This window comes from Pteropus alecto, unplaced genomic scaffold, assembly GCF_000325575.1.
Source record: "Pteropus alecto unplaced genomic scaffold, ASM32557v1 scaffold3, whole genome shotgun sequence".
Taxonomy (NCBI): domain Eukaryota; kingdom Metazoa; phylum Chordata; class Mammalia; order Chiroptera; family Pteropodidae; genus Pteropus; species Pteropus alecto.
The window spans coordinates 18240958-18267563 of NW_006442484.1; the positions used below are offsets into that span (position 1 = coordinate 18240958).

At 31.7% G+C, this 26606-nt stretch overlaps 1 protein-coding gene across 1 annotated transcript in view; it reads right to left on the reverse strand.

Moving 5' to 3' along the window:
- Window positions 1-14594: 14594 nt before the first annotated feature.
- LRP1B (LDL receptor related protein 1B) overlaps window positions 14595-26606 on the reverse strand; it is a 1653662-nt gene continuing 1641650 nt past the window's right edge. The window contains exons 88-91 of the mRNA XM_006921044.1: window positions 20374-20464; window positions 19268-19412; window positions 16202-16300; window positions 14595-14735 (exon numbers count right to left, since the gene is read on the reverse strand). Of these exons, the coding sequence (XP_006921106.1) occupies window positions 14595-14735; window positions 16202-16300; window positions 19268-19412; window positions 20374-20464 (476 nt within the window). The remainder of the gene's footprint in view (window positions 14736-16201; window positions 16301-19267; window positions 19413-20373; window positions 20465-26606) is intronic.

The window sequence follows — 26606 nt, forward strand, 5'->3', positions numbered from 1 at the left end:
TTCTCAGACCATTCTATTTGATATTTGGTGGGGTCCACAAACAATTTTAATAGTTCTCTAGATTTTAACCTTGAGCTTGCTATAGCTGATAGGATAGTAGGGTCAGCAGTAACATGATCATTGCTATTGCACTGTAGGTAGATTCAATAAACCACAGAACTAACTATGATATGTGAAACCTTTCCTTATCATATAGAATCATCCTTGATGTGTTCACTCTAATAGGGGAAGATTACTTTCGGATTTCTGTTCACAGTGTTCTGATAACCTTGAACATTTAATTATAATTGAAAGTCAAGTGACTTCTACAGAGTATGCATTTTAATTAGCTATCAAATGAATAGGGAGGCTGTTTGTCTAAATTTTCTTTCTTTGTACTAATTAATTGAGAGTCAAGGATCAGGATTCTGTCTTGCAGAGTCCATTGAAGACATTAATTTCAAATATTTATATATATTCATTTAAAAGCATGGGATTCAGAGTTCATTTTATATTCTAATATAGACCGAAATAATGCATTTATATGGATGTTCAGGCATTGTGCTGCAAGTAATAATGATAGTAAGGTAAATATTCAAAAAGATTTATGTTTTTTGTTGCTATCTTTAAAGTGAATAAAGTATTATTTTTAAAAAAATTAAGGCTTCCAGTCAAGATACTAGAGTAGGTAAGTGCTGTGCTTGTCTCCTCTTACGACCACATCAAAATTACAACTAAACTGTGAAACAGCCATCATTGGAAGTTGCCTGAAGTCTAATTGAACAGAAATCCTACAACTGAGGACATACAGAACAGGCCACCTTGAGATTAGTCAGAGGGGCAGAGACCCAGAATAGGCCAGTCCTACACCCAAGTATTGTAGTTTAGGATCAGGAAGGATATCTCAGCTGAAGAGGTTTCTCCTGAGGAGTTATGAGTCCTGGCCCTACACCAGATTTCCTGTACTGGGAAGAGAAGTACCAACTCTAGCCATGAAAACCAGTGGAGATTGTGGCTGAGCGAGACAAAGAGCTGTGGGAATAGCAGACATTTCTATTAAGGGGCCCTAATGCAAACTTACTTGGTGATGGACTCACTCACTCTGGGCTCCAATGCTGGAGCAGCAGCTCAACAGAGACATATGGGGAGAAAGTGAATGATCTGGCTTCAAGGAGAGGGCTGGAGGGGCAGCTTTATCTCAAAAAGAAGTGCTGGCGAAAGTCACTCTTCCTCTGTTGAGCCCTTCTCCATTTCAGCTTGCAGATACAAATGGCCTCTGTAGCTGTCTCCATCAATCTGGCTAACATGGTAATTCTCTGAAACTCGGCCCCACCCAATTTTGGCCCCACCTAAGCCAATTCCAGTGGCTTTTCCACACAAATAGCCTGTCTTGGCTCATGCTGCAAACTTTCCTAAAATTTCTCAAAGGCTCACAAAACCCAAACAAATAGCATCTGGCCTTGGTGTACCCTGTACCTCTTACTGAGTAGCCCCAAGCCTGGCACTAGTGGCGGATGGCCTGTTTGTGGTTTGGCCTCATGAGACACCTGCAAGCCCAAACACAGATGGCAGACATATAAGAATTATTTGGTGGCTAATGCCAGGCACAGGCTGTGGCTAAACTTGGCCTACAGCGGTCCTGGTGCACCTAGTGGCTGGCTTTGGACTCAAACTAGAGAACCACTCAAGGCTGCATCTGAGGATGACATACCCAAAGAGCAGATAGGGCAGACACCAGAGCCCTGCTAAAGCAAATTCTGCTCCACAAGGTTAGCACTTCAGCAGACAATTCTCACGACCAATCAGCTCAAAGGTCATTCCTTTCCACTGAAGTGCAAACAACAACCAAGGCTCAACTACAGCAGGAGAGTACAAACAACTTATACAAGGCTCAGGTGTACCTTGTATAAGTACGCCTTATCTGGAGTACCAGGCTCAGGTGACCAGGAAGACTATGCCACTGGGCCCCTTACTACACTTACTCCATAAAGCCACTCTATTAAAATTAAGAAACATAGCAGCTTTAAGTTATATATAGAAACAAATAGAGAGAGGGAGCCAAAATGGGGAGACAAAGAAGCATGTCCCAATTGAGAGGACAGAACAAAGCTCCAGAAAAAGAACTCAAGAAATTGAAAGCAAGCAATCTACCAGATACAGAGTTCAAAACACTGGTTATATGAATGGTCAGTGAACTTAGAAGAGTAGATTAAATCAGTGAAAATTTTAGCAAGGAGATAGAATACATAAACATGGAGATAGAAAACACACACACAGTTAGAAATGAAGAATACAATAACTGAAATGAAGAATACATTAGAAGCAATCAACAGTAGATTACATGAAGCTGAGGATCCAATCAGTGATTTAGAGGATAAGGTAGCAGAAAACACCCAATCAAGACAGCAATAAGAAAAAAAAATCCAAAAAAGTGAAGATAGTTTAAGGGGCATCTGGAATGACATCAAGCATATTAACATTTGTAACATAAGGGTACCAGAGGGAGAAGAAGGAGAGCAAAGAATTGAAAACCCATTTGAAGAAATAATGACAGTATACTTTCCTAACCTAGAGAAATAGACATACAAGCCCAGGAAACACAGAGTGTCCCAAACAAGATGAACACAAAGAAGTCCACACCAAGACACATCATAACTAAAATGCCAGAGGTTAAAGACAAAGAGAGAATCTTAAAAGCAGTTACCTACAAGGGAGCTCACACTATACTATCAGTTGATTTCTTAACAGGCCAGAAAGGATTGTCAAAATAGTCAAAGTGACGAAAAGCAAGGACCTACAACCAAGAATATTCTATCCAGCAAAGCTATCATTTAGAATCAAATGACAGATAAAGATCTTCCCAAACAAGAAAAAGCTAAAGGAGTTCTTCACCATCAAACCTATATTATAAGAAATTTTAGAGGGACTTCTTTAAGAAGATGGGGAAAAAAAGGGTCAAAAATATAAATAATAAAATTACAATAACTACATATTTACCAACAATTACTTTAAATGTAAATTGATCCAATGCTCCAATCGAAAGATAGGGTAAGAAAACAAGACCCTTACATATGCTGCCTATAAGAGACACACTTCAGATCAAAAGATGGACACAGACTAAAAGTACTAGGATGGAAAAAGATATTTTATGAAAATGGAAACAAACAAAAAGGTAAGGTAGCAATACTTATATCAGACAAAATAGACTTTAAAACAAAAGCTATCACCTAAAGCTAATATAATGTATGTTAACTGTAATTGAAAAAAAAAATTAAAAATTATTAAGCAGTCAGGAGAAAAATCTGTAGGCAATGATTGTATCTTAATTGAATTCAAACGGAAATTATATTAAAAATAAAGGGGAAATAATTTAAGATTTGATGATTACATAGAAAAAAAATGAAATGTAAAAGGAAGGCACTGTTCTGAATACCTCATATAATTTAGTGTCCAATTATTTAAAATGAAAACAGACAAAACCATTTCTGTTCTAAACTTTGCCTTGTGTCTAGAGTAACAGTACTACCAACATAGTTGAGTATAATAAAATTAGTCTTATAAATAATTTTAAAATATATAAAACTGTAAAGATTTTATTACTCTGTAAAATTTATATTTACCATACCTATATTTATTAAACATATAGTGACCCTCCTCATGCCACTGTATGCTTCTGCAAAATGTGAAATAATCAAGATTCTTGAGAGTGAAGATAGTCCGAAGGTCAATGGTGAATGTATATTGCTGTTTTTGATGCATTAAAAAAAAAAAATGTTTGACTCTTCTTCTAGTGGGGATTGAAAATAACAAATTTGCCAGATCAAGAGCTACAAACCAAGTATCATAGCCTATGTTGACATATTCCTGTAAAAATATCACATCTGACAAAATATTCCAATTGGGGTTACAGCTTAGTTAAGTTTATAGTAGTCTATTGTCATCTGATGCAATAGTTTTATTTATGTATTTATTTTTGACAAATGGTTTAAAATGGGACCCACCACTACCATATCCTTTAAACCTCTGATTGTGTCACTAACTTCTGCAGTTCTATAGAGAATATGTTCTTGCTTCTGATTTACTACTTTGACCAGAGGATACAGCAGTTTCAGATACATTATTTTAATCACTTTTCATCCACAAATCAGAGTGAGCATGTTAGAGTTCTTCCAGATGGTCAGTATATACTTTATAACTGCATATTGAGGGGCCAGGATGGATCCTTGGATGCACTAGATCCACTGTAACATGAACTTGGGCCAGAACTCTAGTCATTACTTGGTTTCCATAGATCCTTACTAAACAAGAGAGGTGGCTTTTAGAGTACTGTTATCCTCATCAATTTGAATACTATACATCATTCAAAAGTTTTGAGTACAATATTTCTTTTTTCCATTGCAAGGTTAAGGCTGGTAATTGACACAGAACTCTTTGGGGACAGATTCGAAGGAATATTTACCCTTTCTTAAGAGCATTTGGTTTCGTATTTAATTACTGAATTCTGGGCCTGTGAACTAGCTTAGATTTTGAAACTGCATTGGGAATCATAATTTTTTTTCATTACTCTGGAGGATGTCAACCTTTTGTTGCCACTTCTTTTGGTTGAAAAATCAAGTGACACCCTAGTTGACTTTCCATTTATCTTGCTACCATAAACTCCATGGTGTATCAGCCATTGCCACAGTTCCAAGGCACCCTGGTTGCTACTTCAATCTTCCTGTCTATAAGTGAATAAGTGTTGCTACTTAAAACCTGTCATTCTGAAATCCTATTATTCCTACTGAAACTAGAAAGCTCAGTTTCAGAAAACATCTACTATCAAACACAGCCTAATGGAGTTTTAATTTGACCTCCAGTAGTGAATCTTTTATTATCATTATTAAGAGAGTGTCCTCTTGAACTTCAAATAAAACATGATTGTTACACCATGCACTAAATCTTAATTTGCAAAAGATCTTATACAACATTCCCACCCACTTCCTTAAGCCTTGTGATCCCGGATATTCTGATAAGGCATTTCTAGCATCTCTACCTCATTCATGGAGACCCATCATTTTTTTCCATGATTTAAAGATTCATCCCAACAGTACATATAACTAGCTACAGACACTCTTACCATGATGTTAAAAAAATACTACCCTTATATTCTTCCCTGCTGGTCCAAAATCTTCATAGTTCACTCTTAAATACCCTACCTTTCATATTAACCAGATCTTTCAATTCTTCCTGGAGCAAGGACTGTGTTTCACTACTTGAGCTAATTGAACCTGGTCTGGAAACAATGAGATAGAAACAAACTATGAGAAGAACAAGTATCACTTTACAACGCATCTGCCTCAGCTGAAGTCTTTACAGAGTGTCCAGGCAAAGGCAGGATGTTTTCCCTTAGCAGGTAGGAAGATGCTCCTTCTGTTGGTCAAGATGATTCAGAGAAATTTGTAGGTTAGAAATTTCCACACTTGTCCAATTAAATATCCCCTTCCCAATTCTCTTTCTGTAAGATCACTGACTTTAGTTATGAGACAAGTCAAGTCTATGCCAGAATACCTCCTTTGTAGATCTGCTCAGTTTTAAATAAAATTTGGGCCTAATTTTCAGTATAGTCTGTCTAAAGCTATAGGAGGTAGGAGTCTATTCAATTGTTTCCAGTTTGGCCTTCTGACCTATACAGTGCACCTCGAGTTGATTGTTGGCTAACCTGAGCTTATTATTTTATTTTTTAAGGCTTAAATAAGTCATCCAACAATAAAATCCTTATAAATTACAATTGTCCCTATATTGTTCGAGGAGCACAGCTATCATGGAAGCCAATGTTTTATCTTCCACCTGTAACTCATCCCAGTTACCACTAGTGAGACTCTTAGAACTCTCATGATGTTATAGAATCTCAGGGTAATCATCACCCTACTTATCAGCAACAGTGGGGTCTTTATTAAATGACTGGTGAGTGAATTTGTTTCAGAATTCCTTCTTGATGCTTCATTTTGAAAGGCCCCTTCTTATTTCTCAAAGTAGAGCTTGAGACAAGGGCTTTATATAAGCAGCTTATATTGGGTAGTGATCTGGAAAATAGGTGTGAAAAACTTGAAATTGTAGAAAAGCCATACATGTAGGTGTTAGCAGATTGATCACTGCTATGGGAAACTTGGGCTTGTTTCTCAGTGACCTTCATATGAGACAGAAAAAAAAAAAATGAAGCAAACAATTAACTAAGGGACAGGATGGGGAAATTTTTTATTGCTTAACGGCTTCTCCATGATGCATTAACATTTTCATATCTCCATGTTGCACATGTCTTAATGCCAGGTAGGTTCCTGTAGAGGTCCTTGTCTTCCCCACAGTCTGCCCCCATATCATTTGTCTTCAGACAAATAATCAAGGTCAACTAAGAGTGCAGCTTGAGTAAGGTAGGTTCGTAAGACCTGGATGATATGAGGGAGGGCATGTTCAAGAATGGACATGAAGATGTTTAACATTATGGAAAGGACATTTAGAGCCGATCTTTTTGCGCTGCTTCAGACATTCACCAGAGCAGAAGAAAGCTTGTCTTATAGGTCGAATAATGACCCCTCCCTCCCAAGATGTACGTGACCTAATTCTTGGAGTCCATAAATATGTTACCTTATATAGCAAAAGGGACTTTTGCTAAATAATTAAGATTACAGGCTTTAAAATAAGGAGATTATCCTGTATTATCCAAATTGGTCTAATCTAATCACATGGGCCCTTAAATACAAAGAGCTTTCTGTGACTTGAGGCAGAAGGGGTCACAGAAGAATAGCTCGGGGAGATTACAAGCATGAGGGAGACATGATACATGGTTCTGAGATGTAGGGGCCCACATACTAAGATCAGAGAAGTATCTCCACTAGCTAAGGATGGACCCCAGCTGACAGCCAGTGAGGAAACCAGAATATCAATTCTACAACTGGAGGAAATCGAATTCTGCCATCAACCTGAATGAGCTTGGGAAAAGATCCTTCCCAGACCCTTAATTTCAGTCTTGTGAAACCTGGAGTAGAGAATGTAGTTAAGCCAACCTGGATTTCTGACATAGCTAGCCATAAGATAATATACATGTGTTGTTTTAGGAGGTTAAATTTGTGGTAATTTATTACAACAGCGATAGAAATCTAATCAGAGACTAAGCAGTTGAGTGCAGTTGAGTGTAGATTATAGCAGCGGTGCAGTTGAGTGTAGATTATAGCAGCGGTCCTCAACCTTTTTGGCACCAGAGACCAAAAATGCCTGATGATCTGAGGTGGAGCTGAGGTGGTGATGCTAGCGCTGGGGAGTGGCTACAAATACAGATGAAACTTTGCTCGCTTGCCCCCCACTCACCTCCTGCAGTGTGGCCCGGTTCCTAACAGGCCACAGACTGTTACCAGTCCATGGCCTGGGGGTGGGGACCCCTGGATTACAGAAAGAACCTCAGTACTACATCATACAGGAATACTGACATTTTAATGCACTTCTTTATTTAATTGTTTAAGTAAAGATATATTGATATAAGAATGAGAATAATCATACCAGATTCTAAAAGAGATCCACTAGAATAAACAAGGGAGAAGTGGGCCAGGAGTTATAGGTCTAAGAAAAATATTTAAAAGGCATAAAATTGATGGAAAGAGGGGACAAATAAATATTGTATACCTTATCTGTTGAATAGCACTGGAAGTAGAGTGTTTTCTCTGTAATTAAGCATTAGTAAATGGAAAAGAAAAAAAAATTAAAAAGCACCTTTAATTACTGGATTAATTCCATAGGACAAGGACATGAGATTATTTTCTAGATGTATAAAATTGCTGCAAAGAGAAAACTTTTGAAAATTGGTTGTTATTATGACTAGGAAACAGAAAACATACTATGACACCTCAGTAGAAAAAAGTGAGAAGAAAAAACAATAAACGGGGGGAAAAGAAAAACTAAGTTAGAAAGGAAGCTGAATAAAATAAGGAAGGACTCATCCCTGAGGGATATACACACATGCACACACATGATCACACATGCACACATGAAAACTCAATTGAGTCTGCAGGGGGAAAGTAAAATAGGAATTTAGGGCAGGAATTTAAAAATCTCTTTAAGAATATAGGAAAAAAGGAGAAAAAATATTAAAATGATGTATGCGGTAAAGAAAAAGAATGATTTAATCTAAGCACTGTAGATATTTCTATAAGTTAAAAGAAAACAATTTGGACAGAAGTCATAAAGACATCTTGAAAAAAGTAATCTCAGCTGAAAACAGATTGTAGTAGGTAGAAAAAGTTAATAAAAAATGTGAATGCATACTTGACATAATATTTTAATTGTATAATTAGTTTTTTTTAAGTTGAGAAGAAATGTTACAAAGAGAAAAATTGGTTTGATCTCAGACATATTCTTAACAACATTGTGTACCCAAAGACAATGAGGCAGATTTAACTTAATTTTGGAGAAAAATTAAAAACAAAACAAAACAGAAACAAAAACATATACCCAGTTGAGTTGACATTCATATTTGGAGGCCTTAGAGAAATGTTTATAACATATGCAAAAGCTCAGCAAATACAGCACAGATAGTTTTCATAAGTATACTTGATGAAACATACCAATACAGTAAGACTTCAATCAAAATTTTTTTAAAAATAGGAATGGAAAAATTATACTGTTAAAGGACTGTTTTAAAAAGAGAAATAGTAAAAGTAGTTGAAAGTATTCCAATTAATTGATGAAAAGACAAAAATATAAAAATAATACTTAAGTTAAAACACTGTCAAAATAAAATCACGAAATGTATCAGCAAAGACTATAAGGGTGAGTTAGAATAAAGGAATTCAAGAATGTTAAATTTCTCATCTTAGAGGGAAAAAGGACATTTTTAAATTCTAGATTAAATTATTGGAGAATTTCTTAAGTTGAAAGTATTTACCAATGGGACAAATAAGAAAATATAATCAAATTAAATTAAAAAATAAAACCAAACAATATAGAATCTACATACAAAAACAAAACAAAACAATAAACTGAATAAAAATAAGTAAATAAAGGTGAAGGAAAACATAAACTAAATATTTAATGTTATGTTATGTTATATTTTAAAAGCAGGATTAAAAAATTAATCATGATTCTAAAACAGTTGAAGAAATTTCTCTAAAATAACTGATTCTCTCTAGATTTTTTAAAAATTAGTGGTAACTTTCCTTTTTTGAATTTATTTTCTAAGTTTTCTTAAATTACTTATTTTTAAAAATAAAAATGAGCAATATAGATTATGACAAAATAGTGAAAGAGGAACATTGGCTTCTGAAAAGTAAAAACAAATACAATGATTTTACATTAAGGAATAAAAACTAGGGGTGAATTATTACTTAGATAAGGGTAGTGATTTCTGATATCATAAGCCAGAGAAACTAAACATAATTGGATTTCAGGTTAAAATAGAGAGAAATACTACCTTCACGATTAATGGGTCACCAAAACTAGTGTGTGAAAATGTGTGTGTGTGTGTTGTTGCTATTGTTATTGTGTATTTACATAGATTTCCACAAACATCTCGTTGAAACTTGTAAACTACAGGGATGGACATCACAGCAGTGTGAAATCTCATTATCCAGTTATTCCATTCCTGCCTAACATCTGACATTGTTCATTGAGAAATATTATATCTTATCAGTCAAGTCACTCTAAACTTAAACTTTGTATATATTTTTAAGTATATGCATAAATAGCTCTATATTTCAAACTTCTAAATTTTACTTTCAACTATATTTGTTTACTCTGTGTGTGAAAAATAATTTCTCACTTATAAATTTTATATTACCTAAATAAGATGTGCATGGTATTCATTATTGATATTATATTATGAAAGGGTAGAACACTTACATTATTGGCTTGCCAAGCCACTACAACATAAATAAACTGGAAAATAAGTTGCATCATGAAGCTTATAATTTATGTATTAAAAATGCAGAAGAAACTATAGTTAAAAAATTATCTTAGAGTAAACAAATGACTAAAGTATCAGGATTGCCTTGTTTAAGTTCAATATATCTTACAAATCCCAAGCTAAAGGAGCAGACTATCCGTCAGAGAGAACTGAACAAATTTTGAGCATAGGATTTATCAAATAGGCCATTTTACTACCAATTCTTTTTTGATACAAAAAATGATGGGATTCACTAGAAACTATTTTTTTTTCAGAATAAATTGCAGCCACTTAAGTATAATATCTACTAGAGAAAAGTGAAACCAGAGAACTCATTTCATTTATTTCTTGTTTTTAGACTAGATATATTCATAGCATGGAATAAAGTAACATATTTCTGGACCTTTTGATATGATGACATCAAAACTAAACATTTTTCTGAATAAAACTGCTTCCATATATTTTTAATTATCTTTTTCTGGATGCATTAACTTTCTTGATATGTTAATTTAGCAATAGATTTGATAGCAGAATTGAAAAAGGAACCATTTTTTGTTGTTTTTCTCACATTCAAAATGAATGAGAAAAAATAACTTTGTGCTGTATTACCCAGTTGTCATCTTCACAAAGAAGTATTTGAGTCTATCTTTTTTTTAAATTTCAAATCAAGGCTTCCTATTTAAATAAAGACTCTAATTTACATTAAATTTAAATATTTCATCTAATATTGAGAAAGTCACTATTAAATAAATTGACAATAATTAGAATGTGGCATAAAATAATGAAAACTACTTTTAAAAAGTGGATAAACACACAATAGAATATATAGATGTCAAATTATAAGGTACATCTCAAAATTATATAACTGTATTAACCAATGTTACCCCAATAAACTTAATGAAAAAAATAAACAAAAAAAAATAAATAAAAAGTGGATAGAAGTAAAATTTTACATCAAGAGTAACTATATGAAGATATGGAGATGAAAGAGGAAAAAGAAAAATTAGCAATATTTTTTTCTATTTTTTTCATCACATATACCAATATTCCTTGTTAGGGATTTGGAAATTATGAGCAATTTGCATACTATACTAGTTCATTTATAATAGCTAGAACATACATTGAATATTAACTTCTTTGTATCCGAATCATTGTAAAAGTGTAAAGTAATACTCCTAGAAGAAAAGTGCAAGCTTAAATCTCAACCTCAAAACCCAACAAAATAAGCATATAATCAAACACGAACAAAAAATAAAATGTGATCACCAACGACATCAAAATGGCCACAAATAAAACAGAACTATTAAAATAAAAATGGCCAAATTTATACAAAACTGTATCAGTTTCTAAATAAAATGTTTTCCCTCTGTAATTACTTTTAAAAATCTACATAAGCACTTTACTAATACTAAATTTCTATAACTATAACATGCATCATCAGCATTAAATAATTAAAATCAAAACTTGAGAATGCCATGATTTTGACGATGAAAGGGTCTCTTTTTTTGACTCAGCTATTTCAGCTGATTGTCATTTAATAGCAGAAGACAGAGCACAGCACTAGATCAGCAGTTCTTAACAACAGCAATTTTGTTCTCTAGAAGACATCTGACGATGTCTGCAGATGGTTTTTGTTGTTACAACTCTGGGCGGTGCCCGTACCGACTAATGGATAAGACGGCAGGGATACTGCTAAGTATACTACCCAATAAAGGACATCAATGAATTAACTGGCCCCAAATGTCAAGAGGTTGAAAAGCTCTACTTTGGAAGAAAAGGCATTTGGGTAAGAAGGAGAGTTTCCCTGAAAACTTTTATTTTTAGAAAATATGTACATTAAAGCTTGAAGGATTATTTTGGGAAGTATTTTGATGATGGCATTTATTAAAAAATGGTCACTGTGGAGCAAAATTATACACCTGAATTTATAGCATTTACATGAGTTTTTGCAAAAAAAAAAAATGAAATAGAAAGAGCTAGCATAATGGAAATAGAGTAAATTAACTTTTAGTACTTGAAAAATTGTCTTTGTCTTGTAAAGACTAAATGCAGAGTAACTGGGAACAGAAAGACTATGTACTCCAATATGGACTTGAATGAATCAGCATGAGGTGATGAAGCATAATGTAGAAATACATAAGGACCATGAAAATGCAGAGAAGCCCTAGGGGTTAAAAAGCACATCCTAAGCCTCTTGACTATGGCTTTAATCAGTTCTCTAGTGAGAATACAGGTAATCGATGTCAGACTCTGAGTATTAGTTGGTTTGTTGTATTTTATATATAATTTGCTAGATATTTATACTAATATTATTTATATGAAGATCATTCCAATATGTGGGTTCTGTTTCTTTCAAATAGTAATTTTAGTTACGGTCATAAAACCTTATTATAAAAAGGCCACTTCAGATAGTATAATTCAATGATAGCTACAGTAAACAAAACTCTTCTTCATTTGCCTCTGTAGTCTGATACTTCAAGTAGGTATACCAATAACCATTCTACTTATAAATCAATGTGTAAACAACCTGTAATGGAATCTGAGTTTTTAATAAAATGCACTTTTTGAGGATGAGAAGGGGAAGGAAGAACTTCAGCTTATTTCAACACAATTGTTATCGACTGTATATAACTTATCTTTCCATTGCAACATGGAATCTATGATGATCAATGTAAGGAAGTGGAAAAGGAAAAACTAAGGGAAATGTTTCTGCTTCAAGAAGGGAGAAAATGCCTTCTCCATTGTGCTTTTAAAAATGATTCAACAAAATTAACCCTACCCCAGAAGTTATGTTCTAAAGAAATAAAAATTATGTCTTGTGTTTACTGAAATAGTTTCCTAGGAATATTAAACTCCATGAAGATAGGAATTTTCTTATTTTTAAAAACTACCCAACACAGGCACTTAAATATGTAGAATTTCATTTAAATAAGTCAATCAACAATTTTTTATAAAGTATTCAACACTTCATTGTAGAAACATAGGCAAAATGACTATTATAACCAAAAGGAAAAATACTGTTCAATTTAAAAAATGTACTTAAACAAGAACCTGAAAAAGTTTATGATATGCATAACATTGTTCAAGCAAAATTGCACTAGTATTACATAAATCAATAGTTTATAAAGGCCTCAATATGGCAAAGTTTAGAAATAGGTAGTATGCATGCACATAGTACAACAAAAAGTCTCTTTATAAAACAGCAGTTTTTTTTTTTCTTTTTAATGCTTGTACAAAGGGATAAAGAGCAACCACAAACATATTTCATCTGTTAGGTTAATACATTATGACAGCTAAAAGTCAGTCATGTCTATCAGAGGAACAAAAAGCCCTCCATACCTTGTGAATAAATCTTTTGTGCCTTTAAAGATATTTGTATAAAAATGTTATCCTTTTTTTTTATACAACTTAAATAAATCGTACTTGCTTTAATTAAAAATTGAAAACAAACAAACAAATGAATGGGGTTCATGTGTTTTGCATAACAAAAAAAAAATCCCAGAGTACCAGAGTAACTGGTCAGCATATATACTCTCCACCTTTGATTATGGGCAGATAATTGTTCTATAACTTAGGAAATCCTTTAAGAATACATTTTGGATAGGGCAAATGTTGAGTTAGTCATATATTGTATGTTGAAAATATTTATTGATTACTCTATCATACCATATTATAATGACTGTTTTGCAGTCATTTCGAACTAGCAAAGAGAATGCATTCACAAAATTGAAATTCTGTCATCAATTTGTGTGCTTATATATTATTCTTTAGTGTTGTATTCTTTAGTGTGTGTGTGTGTGTGTGTGTGTGTGTGTGTGTGTGTGTGTGCGTGTTGTAAGGGGTTGGGTCAGTCTTCCACAAAAAGCACATAGCTAGGAAGGAATTCCTAAGACATGAGTACCCAATGCCCTGTTGTGCTCTAGGCGGGCTATTTACCTCAAGACAGGGAGAAAAAAAGGTCTTATCCCATAGCAAACGCGGTCTTTCCACATTTGGTTGTATTTTTGCTATGTTCTACTACCTAAATATAAATATTGTTCACAGTGTATGTGTTTAGTATATCACATACAGTCCACTAAATTTTGGAAATGTAGTCATATGTGTTCATGCAAATTATTAATTTTATATATTTTTAAAGATTTTCCTCAAAATTTTCATCTATCACTTGGCAAATCTAAGGCTAATTTCAAAGCAGGTGATGCCGAACTTGTGAGGCCTCTATATTTTCAGTAGTCTGAATCAATCTTAACGGGCACAAAGAAGAGAGTTGACCATTTAATCATTCTTCCATCAATTTAAACGGAAAAGTAAAATGACATTGTATTACAGCGTTCAGACTATAGAATGAAAAAGTACAGTCTCTTGTTAAGTAGAACCAAAAAAGTTCATATAAAATAGATTGCTCATATTTTCACACTACAAAGGAATATGTTGTTTTTAATTTTAACAAATTCAAAGGTGTGTCATATCAGCAGCATTGTTGTAAATTGTACTGTAGTGCAGTTCTTTTTCATAAAAATACCATACAAATGGTCAATCAATAGTCATCAGCAAAATATAGAACCCAGGAAACTCAGAAAACAATTAACTAGGAAAAAGATAAAGAAAGAGGTAATGCTGATGCCAAAACAAGTATAATACTGTTGAAACATACAAAAGTAATCCTTATATTTTATACATTTATACAGCATATAAAAGGTATCACTGATTATGCCACTGTCTCTCTTATCCCAATTTCTATTTTCTTTGGAAGCAGTTCTTTCCTTTCATCAACACTTCCTAAGGAATTTCGACAGTTTTGCCCATCCATATACAATTTTGCATACACAGGATTGGAGTAATTTGTTGGCTGAAGGAGAAAAAAATAAATAAGTACAATTTTATTATCAGTTTTGACCTCATTAATTATTTTCTAGAATGTCTATTTTTTAATGTTAATAACATTTATATGAAATACATTTAATTTACTAAATAAATTAATTTACATTTAATGATTTAAATGCAACAATTTAAATGTAACGATTTAAATTACAGGCTTTAGTTGACCTTAGCATAGTATTAGATAACATCGTAATGGTATGTTTTTCAGGTAACCTGTGAACCTAATGGGAGCTTTGACATAATATTAAAATCCTAAAGAAAACTTCATGAAAACTATTCACTGAGACTACTTAAAAGCATAAAACATTAAACTAAATAGTCTAATTTCCAGTCCATATATTTTCTCTCTTTATTGCTATTGCAGTGGCAGGAAAGATGTGTTTACAGAAAGCCATATAATTGCTCAGAGTTTATAATTTTTCAATATGCAGTTAAAAGCAAGAAAACAAAGAAAAATAAAAAGAAAAATATTGGTGAAGTAGGCTCTAAAATAAAGACACTTTTTTTTGCTTCAAACTATCTATATATATTTAATACTGAAAATATTTTGAGACTCTTCCAAAGAATTGTAAAGTACACAGTTATCATAAGTTGTGTACATATTTATGCATTTTGAGGAAGAATCGAAACATGTAGAAATGATCTCTTTCAGTTGAAAAATATATACAAATGTTCATTAGTTTATTAATTGCAACTTAACTCAAGAAATTATTGCCTAATGTTTATTTAGTTTTGTTTTGTCTTTACAAAATATTAAATCTAAAGAAACACTATAATCTTTGAGCCATGCAAATGAGACAAACATGATAAAAAAATGAGAATGAAAAACAGCTAATGGGGAACTTGAAACCCTTATTTTATCCCTCTTCTAACATGAACCATATAACAGTGCATCTTTCTCTAGAAAATAGTTAGTTACTTCATAAAAAAATTAAGAATGTTTTCATTAGACCATTTCTAATTTCTCAACATAATGCTTAATTTTATAGTATATTTTTATTTAATTGGACAATAAATTTGTATATATTAAAGTATCTTATAGGAAATGAATAAAAGCAAATTAATTTGTACAAAGTACTCAGTTTATATTTCTGGTTAGAGATTTCTAAGAATAGCAAATATTCAAATTTATTGTTAAAGCGCTATAACATTTTTTCAAATTTGGCAGAACTATTTCTATTTAATAGCTTGACTAAAATGATAACATGCATAGGTAGGACATATAACAATATAACATAAGCCCCTGATTTTAATGCTGTTTTCAAATCTTGTGTTAATTTAAAAGTCAAGGGCAAGCTCTTATCTAAATCTAGTAATCAGCTGCTGTAAATATTCTTGTATTGAAAAATTAAAATAAATAAATCTAATAATCATTTTGATTGTGAGGGGTTCTGTGATGGAATGGATATGAAATAATTAATTTTATTTTCTCACCCCAGCAGTTAGTGGTCCTTTCAAATCAGAGTTTAGGTAGATGGGCGGCGCTGTATGTGGAAGCTTGAAAGCACTGGACCCGCCCCCTATATATCTGGCCTGTACGTAAACAGAAAATATTAGTTTCTGATCTAATATCATGGAATTCTTTTCATTTTCATGAACTTATATCAAATTATAACAACATAAAAATACTCTGTAGCTCTGGGACATGAACAGTGTGTTCGTGCTAGCTTTAATAACTTAAAAACTATTGATATTGAATCTGTGCTTCATAGGTAGATGTATCTAGGTTAAATTAATTTTATCCTCCTCAATGAAAGCATATGTTTGCTAACAGCACCGTGAAAAGTACACCAGCTTCCCTCATTTAAGGTTTTGTCACTGAAAGTTTTCGACAGTAGCCAATTCTGGACACTCGAATATCTGACTAATTAAAGATTCATCACCACTCTATATTTTTAGGGGGAAAAAAAAAACCATCATAAATTTGATATATCATAAAATAAACATTTGAATTTTGGAAAATCTGACTCTCGAGTCTAACACAGATTAATTAGTAATTAAATTGGCTCACTAACTCTTCATACAAGTACGGACTTTAGAATTTCTTGGGTTTAAGGGTAGAAGTAGCCAATCCAGTATACTCATATTCATAATAGAGTATTTTTGGTGACCCAAAAGAAAAAAAAAACAATGGTGAAAAGTTAAAGAATATAAAAATATTAGTTAATATACATATTTAAAAATTTTAACTATCAATACCTAACAATGAATGATCACAAAGTTTGGGACAAGGGCAAAGGTCTCAGGAAAAGATCTTAAACATGAAATTAGGTCAATATTGCCTATTTATTTTCCCCCACAAACGTCTAATTTAGAAGATACTAAAAACAATCTAAGGATTGTGATGAATTTGGAGATAAAAAGCAGTAAATACTAATTCTCCTTTTTTGAACTTCTAAACTGTTCTGTGATTGCTTCCATAGATAAATCTTTTAAAATTAACTTTATTATTTCATTTCTTTTGATTATAAGGTACCATCAAAGTAGAAATTTTATTTATTTTGAAAATAATAAAAATAACCGAACAACAGAAATCTTTATGTGTAATGGAACTTATATATATTTGGTCACATCTTTAGTATATCAAACCATTGCAATACAGTGAACACTCTATGAAAAATATTTGATCTTTAAGGCTGCTTTGGTGTGACTCTCTGCTTTTAAAAATTGTTTATACCTATTAGGACTAGTTATGTTTTCTGCAGTTATTTCTTATGAATAGGCAACAATTCATATTTACCTTTCAAACATCAGGATCCGGCTAGAATCAGCCATCTAAGTCACATTTAATATAATTTTGGTCAATCAGTCAACAAATTGATAAATAAATATATATTAAATGTTATGTGCTAAGTACATTAAACATATATTCGAGGGGCACTGAAGCAGTTTTATCTTCCTAGAGTAAATGTGGAAAAAAATTTAAATAAAGTACTAAAAAGCTAGTCTCTTTCAGTGTCCAAAATTGGCTTAATTCTATCTCTAGAAAAAAATATATATAATGGGAGAAAACGAGAACTCCCTTTTTTATAAAAACTGTGCTTTAGTATGTTGTCATCAGTTCATAGAATACTTATAGATGCTATATTTTTATTCCTAAGAAAAGTTCAAAGAATATAAAAAATTTATTATTTAAGATGTCTTAATAGATAAGTTATCAAATAACAATGTATACAGTATATATAGTCTTTCAATATCAAGTAGAAAACAGTGAAACTTATAAGGACTTATTTCATGAACAATTTCAAATGTAGGAGTTAGTTACTGAATTAATAGTAGTAACTATAAAATTATTTCTAACTAGGAAAAGATCACTATGATATCTTCTGAGAGTAAAAAAAAAAAATCCATACAATTATGATTGATTTTTTTTTCATAGAAATGAATACGCGATCATCAATTTCAGGCTTTGAAAGTATGACTGTGGAGTCATAACTAGATTAAATGTAAGGGACTTGATTGAACTTCTTTGGGAACAGCTGTTACTATGAATGCAAAACCATTCAGATGTGGGTCAGTCACTGTGATTATTTATAATATAAAGGTGTTTTTTGGACAAAGTATCTTTAATATATCAGAAAGTAAATAAACAAATATTCAATAAATATATGAATAAGTTAAGAAAAATTATTCCATGATAGCAAATTGATGCTTTTAATTAATAGCAAAATATTCTATAATTATCATGTATAATATTCAAATAATAGAGTGAAATGAATCTTTGTGAGTTTAATTTATCTGGATAATTATTTATCTAATTTTCTTAAAACCTGACAATCTAAGCATAAAATGATATGAACTAACAGGAACTTTAAAAAAAGACTGGAATTTTGGGCTATAGGCATCAATGACATGCCTCGAATCAATAGCAAGAGTATTATAGCACATAGAAAAAATATGTTTCAAAAGTGATTTGATATGAAAGAAGCCATGGACATAGTTTAGTTGAGTTTTCAATGAAACACTGGAAATAAATTCTTTATTTTAACAATAAAGTACTCTTCTCTTTTTATTATTAAAAATATATTTTAGATAGTTTTTTTTTACTAGGCTGTATAATTAGATGTGTTGGTATCTCAACACATTTAAATAAGATATTATTTGAAGTAAACGGTGTATGTTTATAAATTAAGTGAATAAATAAATATGTATTTTCCAAAACATGTTATACTAACTTCAGGTTTCAGGTGAATGTAATCCATAATTTAATTTTTTCTTCAGAAGAGATAATAACATTCAATGCATCCTAAAATTCTTTACTATAAGAATTTTTTTAGAAGAGATAATATTTTTTTAGAAGAGATAATTCTTATAGTAAAGAATTCTTTAGAAGAGATAATAACATTCAATGCATCCTAAAATTCTTATAGTAAAGAATTTTAGGATGCATTGAATGTTATTATCTCTTCTAAAGAAAATGCTGATGAAATCACAATCATATTACAGAAATGTGACTCAAGAATCTCAGTGCTCACTGTCCATCATTTTAAAACATATTACCTTTGCTGGATCTATCATAAAACCTGGATCTAAAAGACTTCCATCGCTGTGATCATGATCCACCTCATACATGTTATAAGATGGATTGCCAATTTCTACATTTATTCCTCCATTGATAATAGGTTGTCTTCGAATAGTTTTTGTCCTAGAATATGTGAATATTAATATAAGTGTGACTTGTTTAAATATTACAATCATGGTGCATGAAACTATTATATTTATAGATTTATTGACTTATTTTAATATAATTAATGGTAAATTCATAAATAAAATTCAATCAAAATAAATGACATTCAGCAAGTCACAAAGGAACAAAAATGTCTTAATACAATGTTATTTTTCCAAATTATTTATATTTAACAATAAAATTGCACTTAGAACATATTCATAATAAATAATACCCCATTAGTTGAAACCGATTATATTTATAAATCATATTTATAAATTCAACTTTTCCCCTTTCTTCCTGAAAACTATTCGAAAAGATAGTGATAAGGAAACACTGAAATAGATCATTTTCAATACTCAAGTCATATAACTAAAATACTCTTTAACATAATTAAAAAACTGATCCACAAACCCTTCGTTCTGGGTAATAACCCCACAGGTAATCCACTCTTTCTGGATCTTTAAAACTATATACACATGCATGTAAATTGAATAATAACACTACTAGTAATATATACCATAAACAAATGCACATTTTAGGAATGAAATGCTCAATTTCTTATACACAATACATATTCAGTATGATTATATTGACATCACTAATCTTACACATTAATATAATAAAATCCCTTTCAAAGAATTGTGATTTCAAGGAAAAACCACCACAAATGTAAAATTCCAGTAAAATTTTAATTAATATGTCTCCTTGTTAATTTTTTTAGAATATATAAATGGAGCCATTCCACTAGCAAGCATACATAACATTGGGGAAGGGGTATCAGAATTATAATCACTCAAAATGAAATAGAGGTATAAAATGGTTTAGAAAACAGGATTTTAGATAAAATAACATGTTTTAAGAAATTTTAAAAAATCTTTATGTTTCTGTAACTGTTTGTATAATTTATTTCCTCTTAGTCTATAACATTCCATCTTACCTTCTTTTTCTTTTACAAAGCACTAAACCAATTACTAAGGTGGCTATCAAAGTAACCAAGAGGACAAGAGGCACAATGATAGCGATACTTCCTGAAAAAGAAGTGAATGAAGAGAATGAACACATAAACAAAAAGTAAAGACTGATATAACTAAATATTACAACAAATCATTTGACCACTGATATAACAAAGCTTAGGCCGAATGTCTACATTCCTAGTTTGTGTTACTGAAACATTACTCCTATCAAATTCTTGATCTACTGGAAATGTTTATTTAAATATCTTTCACTTATATGTTGCAGTAAAATACGTTGAGTTTCAAAATATCGACTTTTGTCAGTTTGAGTCTCAGTCTCACCACACACATTTACTTGCAATGATGTAAGTATATGCTGGTAACGCCTTATAAATCAATCAGGACTGAACACACATTTACACAATTTTACTGGTCACATTCCCACCCTCAGTTTTGTTCCTTTAGCTATAACTACTCTCTGTCCAGGAGTACATGTGGCAAGTTAGAGCGCAGCCTGGCAAAACAAAAAAGGGACGTCAACACTGGATTTGTGATGACATAGGCCTAAATATGTTTCACAAATTACTTGAAGTGAGACATCGAATAGGTTATTTAAAATTTCAGGCTTGACGCTTTAAATATTATTTAGCCACTGAAATATTAAATAGTATATAAAAATATTTTTCAAAATCATATAAATTGAGGAATTTTTAAGCATAAAAAAAATTTGTTTTGAAGCTCCTGCTCTTTACCAATGAAACAGAGCAAAAAGACCTACCAATAGGGCTGTTAACTTGATTCAACAAAATAGGGGAGCAGAGGGGATTTTATTTCTCAAGTTCCACTTCTGGAATAGTTTCAGCAAAACATCTCTGCAGAGTTGGACTTATGGTGTAAATGGACATTTTTTTTTCTTTTTTTCACGTATTTATAAGAGTGATCTCATATTATATCACCTATCTTCAAAATGAAATAAAATATCTATGGGATAGATCTTCAAAAGTGGTCTAAGAAACTGAGTATTAGTTTTTATGCATCTGAGCAGGGAAAAAGCAAAACAGAGGAGAACCTCTGCCCTCCATTTCTAGGTTGGCAATATGGGACATTATTTTTTTTCCAAAAAAGGAGATAATACTTTAAAAATAATAATATAATAAAAATATAATAATATAATAAAAAATAACCTAATATTATTTTTCCAACAAATATCTAGTGCCCATGAAACAAAGGCTCTCTTTATTTGGAATAAGCATCTGATTGATTTAGTTAAGTCAGGTTAATCACTGCTTAAATTAAGAACAAAGCAACCCAAAAACTAATTGAAATTTCATGTGGAGATCTTGAATGATTCAGTGACGAACCATTAAGAATTATTAAATATTTGAATTTTCCTTTGCAAATACATGTGAATGTAAACATACTGTGGTAGAAATGTATGGTAATATTAAGCACAATAAGCAGCTGCTTAGGAACTTTAAAATAGAAATATAGGTCAGTTTTAACAGTTCTAGCCCAAAATTATCTGTGTGAGACAGTACATAGTGGAATTTACTTACCAAAATGCCAAAAAGTCTTTATTAAAGAAATGTCATGTGTAAAATAATCTGTCAGTTTGAAATTTCAAAAATAATTTGTCTAAAATAACCAAGTAACTATGTCTTCCTTGCAAGAAAAAATATGGCTTGCTTTCTTTAGTCAGTTTCTAAAATAAAAAAACTCATTTTATTTTTTCATGTTTTTATTTTTTCTTGTTTTTAGTGAGTTTGATTTAATATGGTTTTGGGAAAGTGAACTTTATATGAATGTGTAATTTATTAGTAATTAATGACAGCAGAGAATCTGGCACCCTAGATAGTAGTGAATATTTGTTCCTGAAGTTTAAATACCAGTGAACAGCTGGTTTCTTCATAAACTATGACTTTAACTGATTGATCAAGACTTTGTAAATATCATTACTTTACTATTTATCATTTTCCCGCTAAAATTTGTGATAAATTAGTAGGTATAAAATACTATTGGTTTTAAGGTATATAAAGTTACTTTTCCCTCAATGCAACTGTATATTATTTAGAATATTAAATTTTATTTGTTCTACATAGTCTTTTATTCTGTAAGATAGAAATGCTGTTAATTATGTATTCTAGGAAACAAAAAACTTTCTTTTTCTTCTTTCTCCCATCATGAACGGCAGTTCCAATCCTTTATAAATCTTAAATAATACTTTGTTTAAGAATCTAGATTTCTGATATGTTTATATAACTAATCGAGATAACTGCAGTAATGCTTAAGGTTGCCAATAAATAATGCAGGATAGCAGTTTGGCAAGTTATAAAACAATTGGCAACCACATATATTTTTAGAATCATAAGATAGGTATTTTTCAAAATAGGTACATTTTTCTAAGTAGCACATATAGCAGTAACTATAAAATTGCAACATGTGATGGTCATATTGCAGGTGATTTTTTTAACAGTACATTATTGGTGGATTGTTCTAAAATGACTTCAAAAAGTACTTTCTGTACTTATTAAGGGCTGAGAGAATATCTTAACAACAGAGCAACTTTTTCTTTGCAATATTTTTCTCAAGCCTCATTATACAACACTTTTTTCATTAGAAAAGTAACTATATTATCAAATTTTTATGTTCTAGAGACCCCTTCCATGAGAGAGGCAGTACAGTATAGTAGTTGAGATAAGGAACTCTGGAGCCAGGCTACCTCTGTTCAAACTTCGAATTACTAGCAACATATCCTTATTATTTGTCTTGTCTCCATCTACACATCTATAAAATGAGTGTAATCATTAATATCTACTTCATAATAATGTAAATATGATTGTCAATTTACCTAGAAAGTGCTACATGTTTATTAATTAATTAAAAATATATATTGTCATAGCATTCTATTCATGACTGTTTTGCAGTTTGTACAATATATTGTAGAAACCAATTTATTTGTAATGTGAGGATATAAATTGTTCATCTCTCTTTGTACTTAGCAGAGTTCCTAGGATATCGTATGGACTATATATTCAATTTTTATTTAGCAAATATATTTTAAATGTTGCCATCTCCTACACATTCAACATGTACTCTACTTTGTGCCAGGGGAACAAACATGCCTCCCCTCATGTTTTTTGATGTATATTTAGGAGATGACAAAGAAATGGATTTATTTAAGATAGCGCGATAAGCACTATTCCAGGAAAAAATATGCATTGCTCTAGAAATATAAAGGAAGGGCATCCAACTAGATCTGGGATGGAAGAGGACTGGATGTCTCTGAGACCTGAGGGATGAGTCTTCTTTAGTTTCATGAAAGAGAATTCAGGTCAAGTGGGACAAAGAGATATTGAATTAATCTAGGAAGAGAAATGTAAAAGTCTAGAGGAGGAAAGATCAAAAAACAACAATGTGGCTGATGTGCAGAATGCAGAGTGGTGCAAGGAGATGTGGCTGTAGAGGACAGCAAAGGTGATGTTCTGAAGGGCTGTGTAAGCTATGTAAATGAGCTGGGCATTTCTATTATTTAAAAAAAAGGGCAAGGTCGAAGAAAATTTAGGAAGTAATATCACTGGATATATTGTTTGACTTGACTTAAGAGACAAGGAGCATTAAGAACAGTTAAATTTTGCTTGGGTAACTAGGTAGATTTTTCAGCCATCCATATATATATATAGGAAAGCAAAACGAGGTACAGGAAATTGGCTAGTTGAGTGAGAGAAGGTGATGAGAACATCTGAGGGTATGCTGAGCCTGAGATTCCTGTGGAATATGAATAGATGATAAATATAAATGATGATGTAGATATAGATATAAATATAGATAATATACATATACATATCTACATTACTGCCCCACAAATGCTGATTATACTTATATCCTCCTCAATTTTGATATATACAAACTGCATAATTCAGACACTGCATGTTTACTCCCTTCAAACTTTAGGCAAAATTAAAATAAGAATATATACTGAGTTGTATCATCCTTAGTTTAAAACTATTCAAAATAACTTCAGAAGAGTCAGACTAGCTTTTTCAAGTAGAACGCAAGCAGACAGTCAAAGGATAATAGATCTGCTTAATTCTACAGGCAGAATTTTAGATACTTTAAACAGGAAGGGCCAGAAAATATCAGTATTACTACTCAGAGATGATTTAAAAAGCTGTGCATCAATTAGAAAGGTAAATCTCTGTGCCAGTTGATGGCACTTAGGCCAGCAGTGGAAGTGTATTCTCAATTATTCCAAGGTCCAATGATTATGAAATGCTTCACTGTAAGCAGAAATGCAGATTTAAAAACACGTTCCTGAAAGTATCCATCTTTCTTATTGGGCAAATGACTTCTGCTCAAGTTCAGGGAACATTTGACAATCATTCAAAACCACTGGGCTTCACTAGAGAATAAAATAACCCTTCTACCTTAGGAAGAATCAGTTTAACTATTTTTTTCTTCTTTTTACTTATCGAGGGAAGTTTTCCTCAGCATAAATGTCTAATATAAAATATCTTCTAATAGAGTCATTATTTGGTCAACCTTGCTCAAATCCGAAATATGAATTACATAGCTAATAGCTCTTTCAATGTGCCTTGATACTTCCATTAAATTTAGTGACTTTATTCAGTGAAGGAAGAAAGAACATCAGAATCTTTGGGACAAGAGTTACAACTACCTGGAACTCCTCCTCCCATTTGATGTTCTCTGTTTTAGAACTGTTGCATGTAATTAGAGGCATTTTGTTTTAAGGGAGCTTGTTGCCCCTGCAAACAGTTGAAGACTTCATCCTCCAGTGAAAAATATCTGGCACACCCCTCCTCCACACCGTTTTCTAAACATTAAACCTTCCCATTTGAATGACCTTATATACAAACTGAAAATTCAATTGACATTATGCTATGTTTCTTTCTTTTTGTTTTAGAGTTTTATCAATATTTAAAATTGTTTTTGATGCTCTAAAATGATATGCATCTCATTTATCCTAAATAATTGAGGAATTATCACAAAAGAAATGTTAAAGTTCTTTGTCTTTACAATTTTCAACTTATAAATTCACTGTGTTCTATAGGTTGATAATTTAAAATGCATTTTTTATTAAAAAAATGCTCTCAATAAAGGTTGAGTTCTGCAACTAGATCACAAAGTCATATGCAAATTAGTATGCCTCCAGAATTATTAGTAATATTAGTAGGGGCTCTAGATCCTGAGAGGAGAGAGGGGAATTTTTTTCCCCTTCCTTTTGCAGTAGCAAATTAAGCAAGGTATATTTTGCCACCTCTACTACCTTTTATGAACAAATTTCCCAAATCTTAGTGCTCTCTTCTACAATTATGTGCTCATAGCTTTCTTAAGGCTTTATCTCTTCCCTTTTCTAAGAACAACAAACACATTTTAGAGTAAATTCAAAATGTTCTATGAATAAAGATAACTCACTTCATCTCTCCAAAATCAAATATTCATGTTTAGGCTAGTCTAGATCTATTTGCCATTTTTCAAAGATGCTAATTCTTATTAGCCCAAATTAATCTCTAAATGCTGTGACTTTGAACATTGTTGGTTGGAGAAATTCAAGCAATAATATATAAACTATTTTGGGATAGGAACAACAAACAAATAAATAAGCAAACCCTGGAAACCTATATCTAGGGTACCAACCTTTGTATACTTTTGACTTTAATAGTGTCTTTCATTTTTCCCAAACTGCACTATATGGTTTATTTTTGTTTGTTTTCATGAGAGCATTTTCATCAGCAGTGAAAGACTAGAGAAAAACTGCTAAACTAAACATTTGTCACTCAGAAATGTTATTTTTCCTCTTCAAGAATATATTTGCCCGCTTGAGGTATATTACAGATTTTTCAAAGTTCTCCACTCATGGTCAAATTAATAACAAAATGTGCAAATTGAGAAACTTTACTTCAGACTTTTATTTTGAAAATCTTTATAAAATCATGTAAAATAGTTGGAAAACAGACACAATATTGATGTAGATGAAAGTTTATATCAAAGACTTGTCTTAAGACTAGAGCTGCACAAAAATGAGTTGTAAAATATTAAGCTATATTTTAATAAATTTTAAAATCATTACTTTAAAGACAAGCAATAAATTAACTATAATTTTTATTAAGAATTGTTTGTTAATACAATTCTCTCTCTCTCTTTTTTTTTTTAGGTGAGGCAATCTTTGGTTGACTTCACACAGATTGCAAGGGCCTTA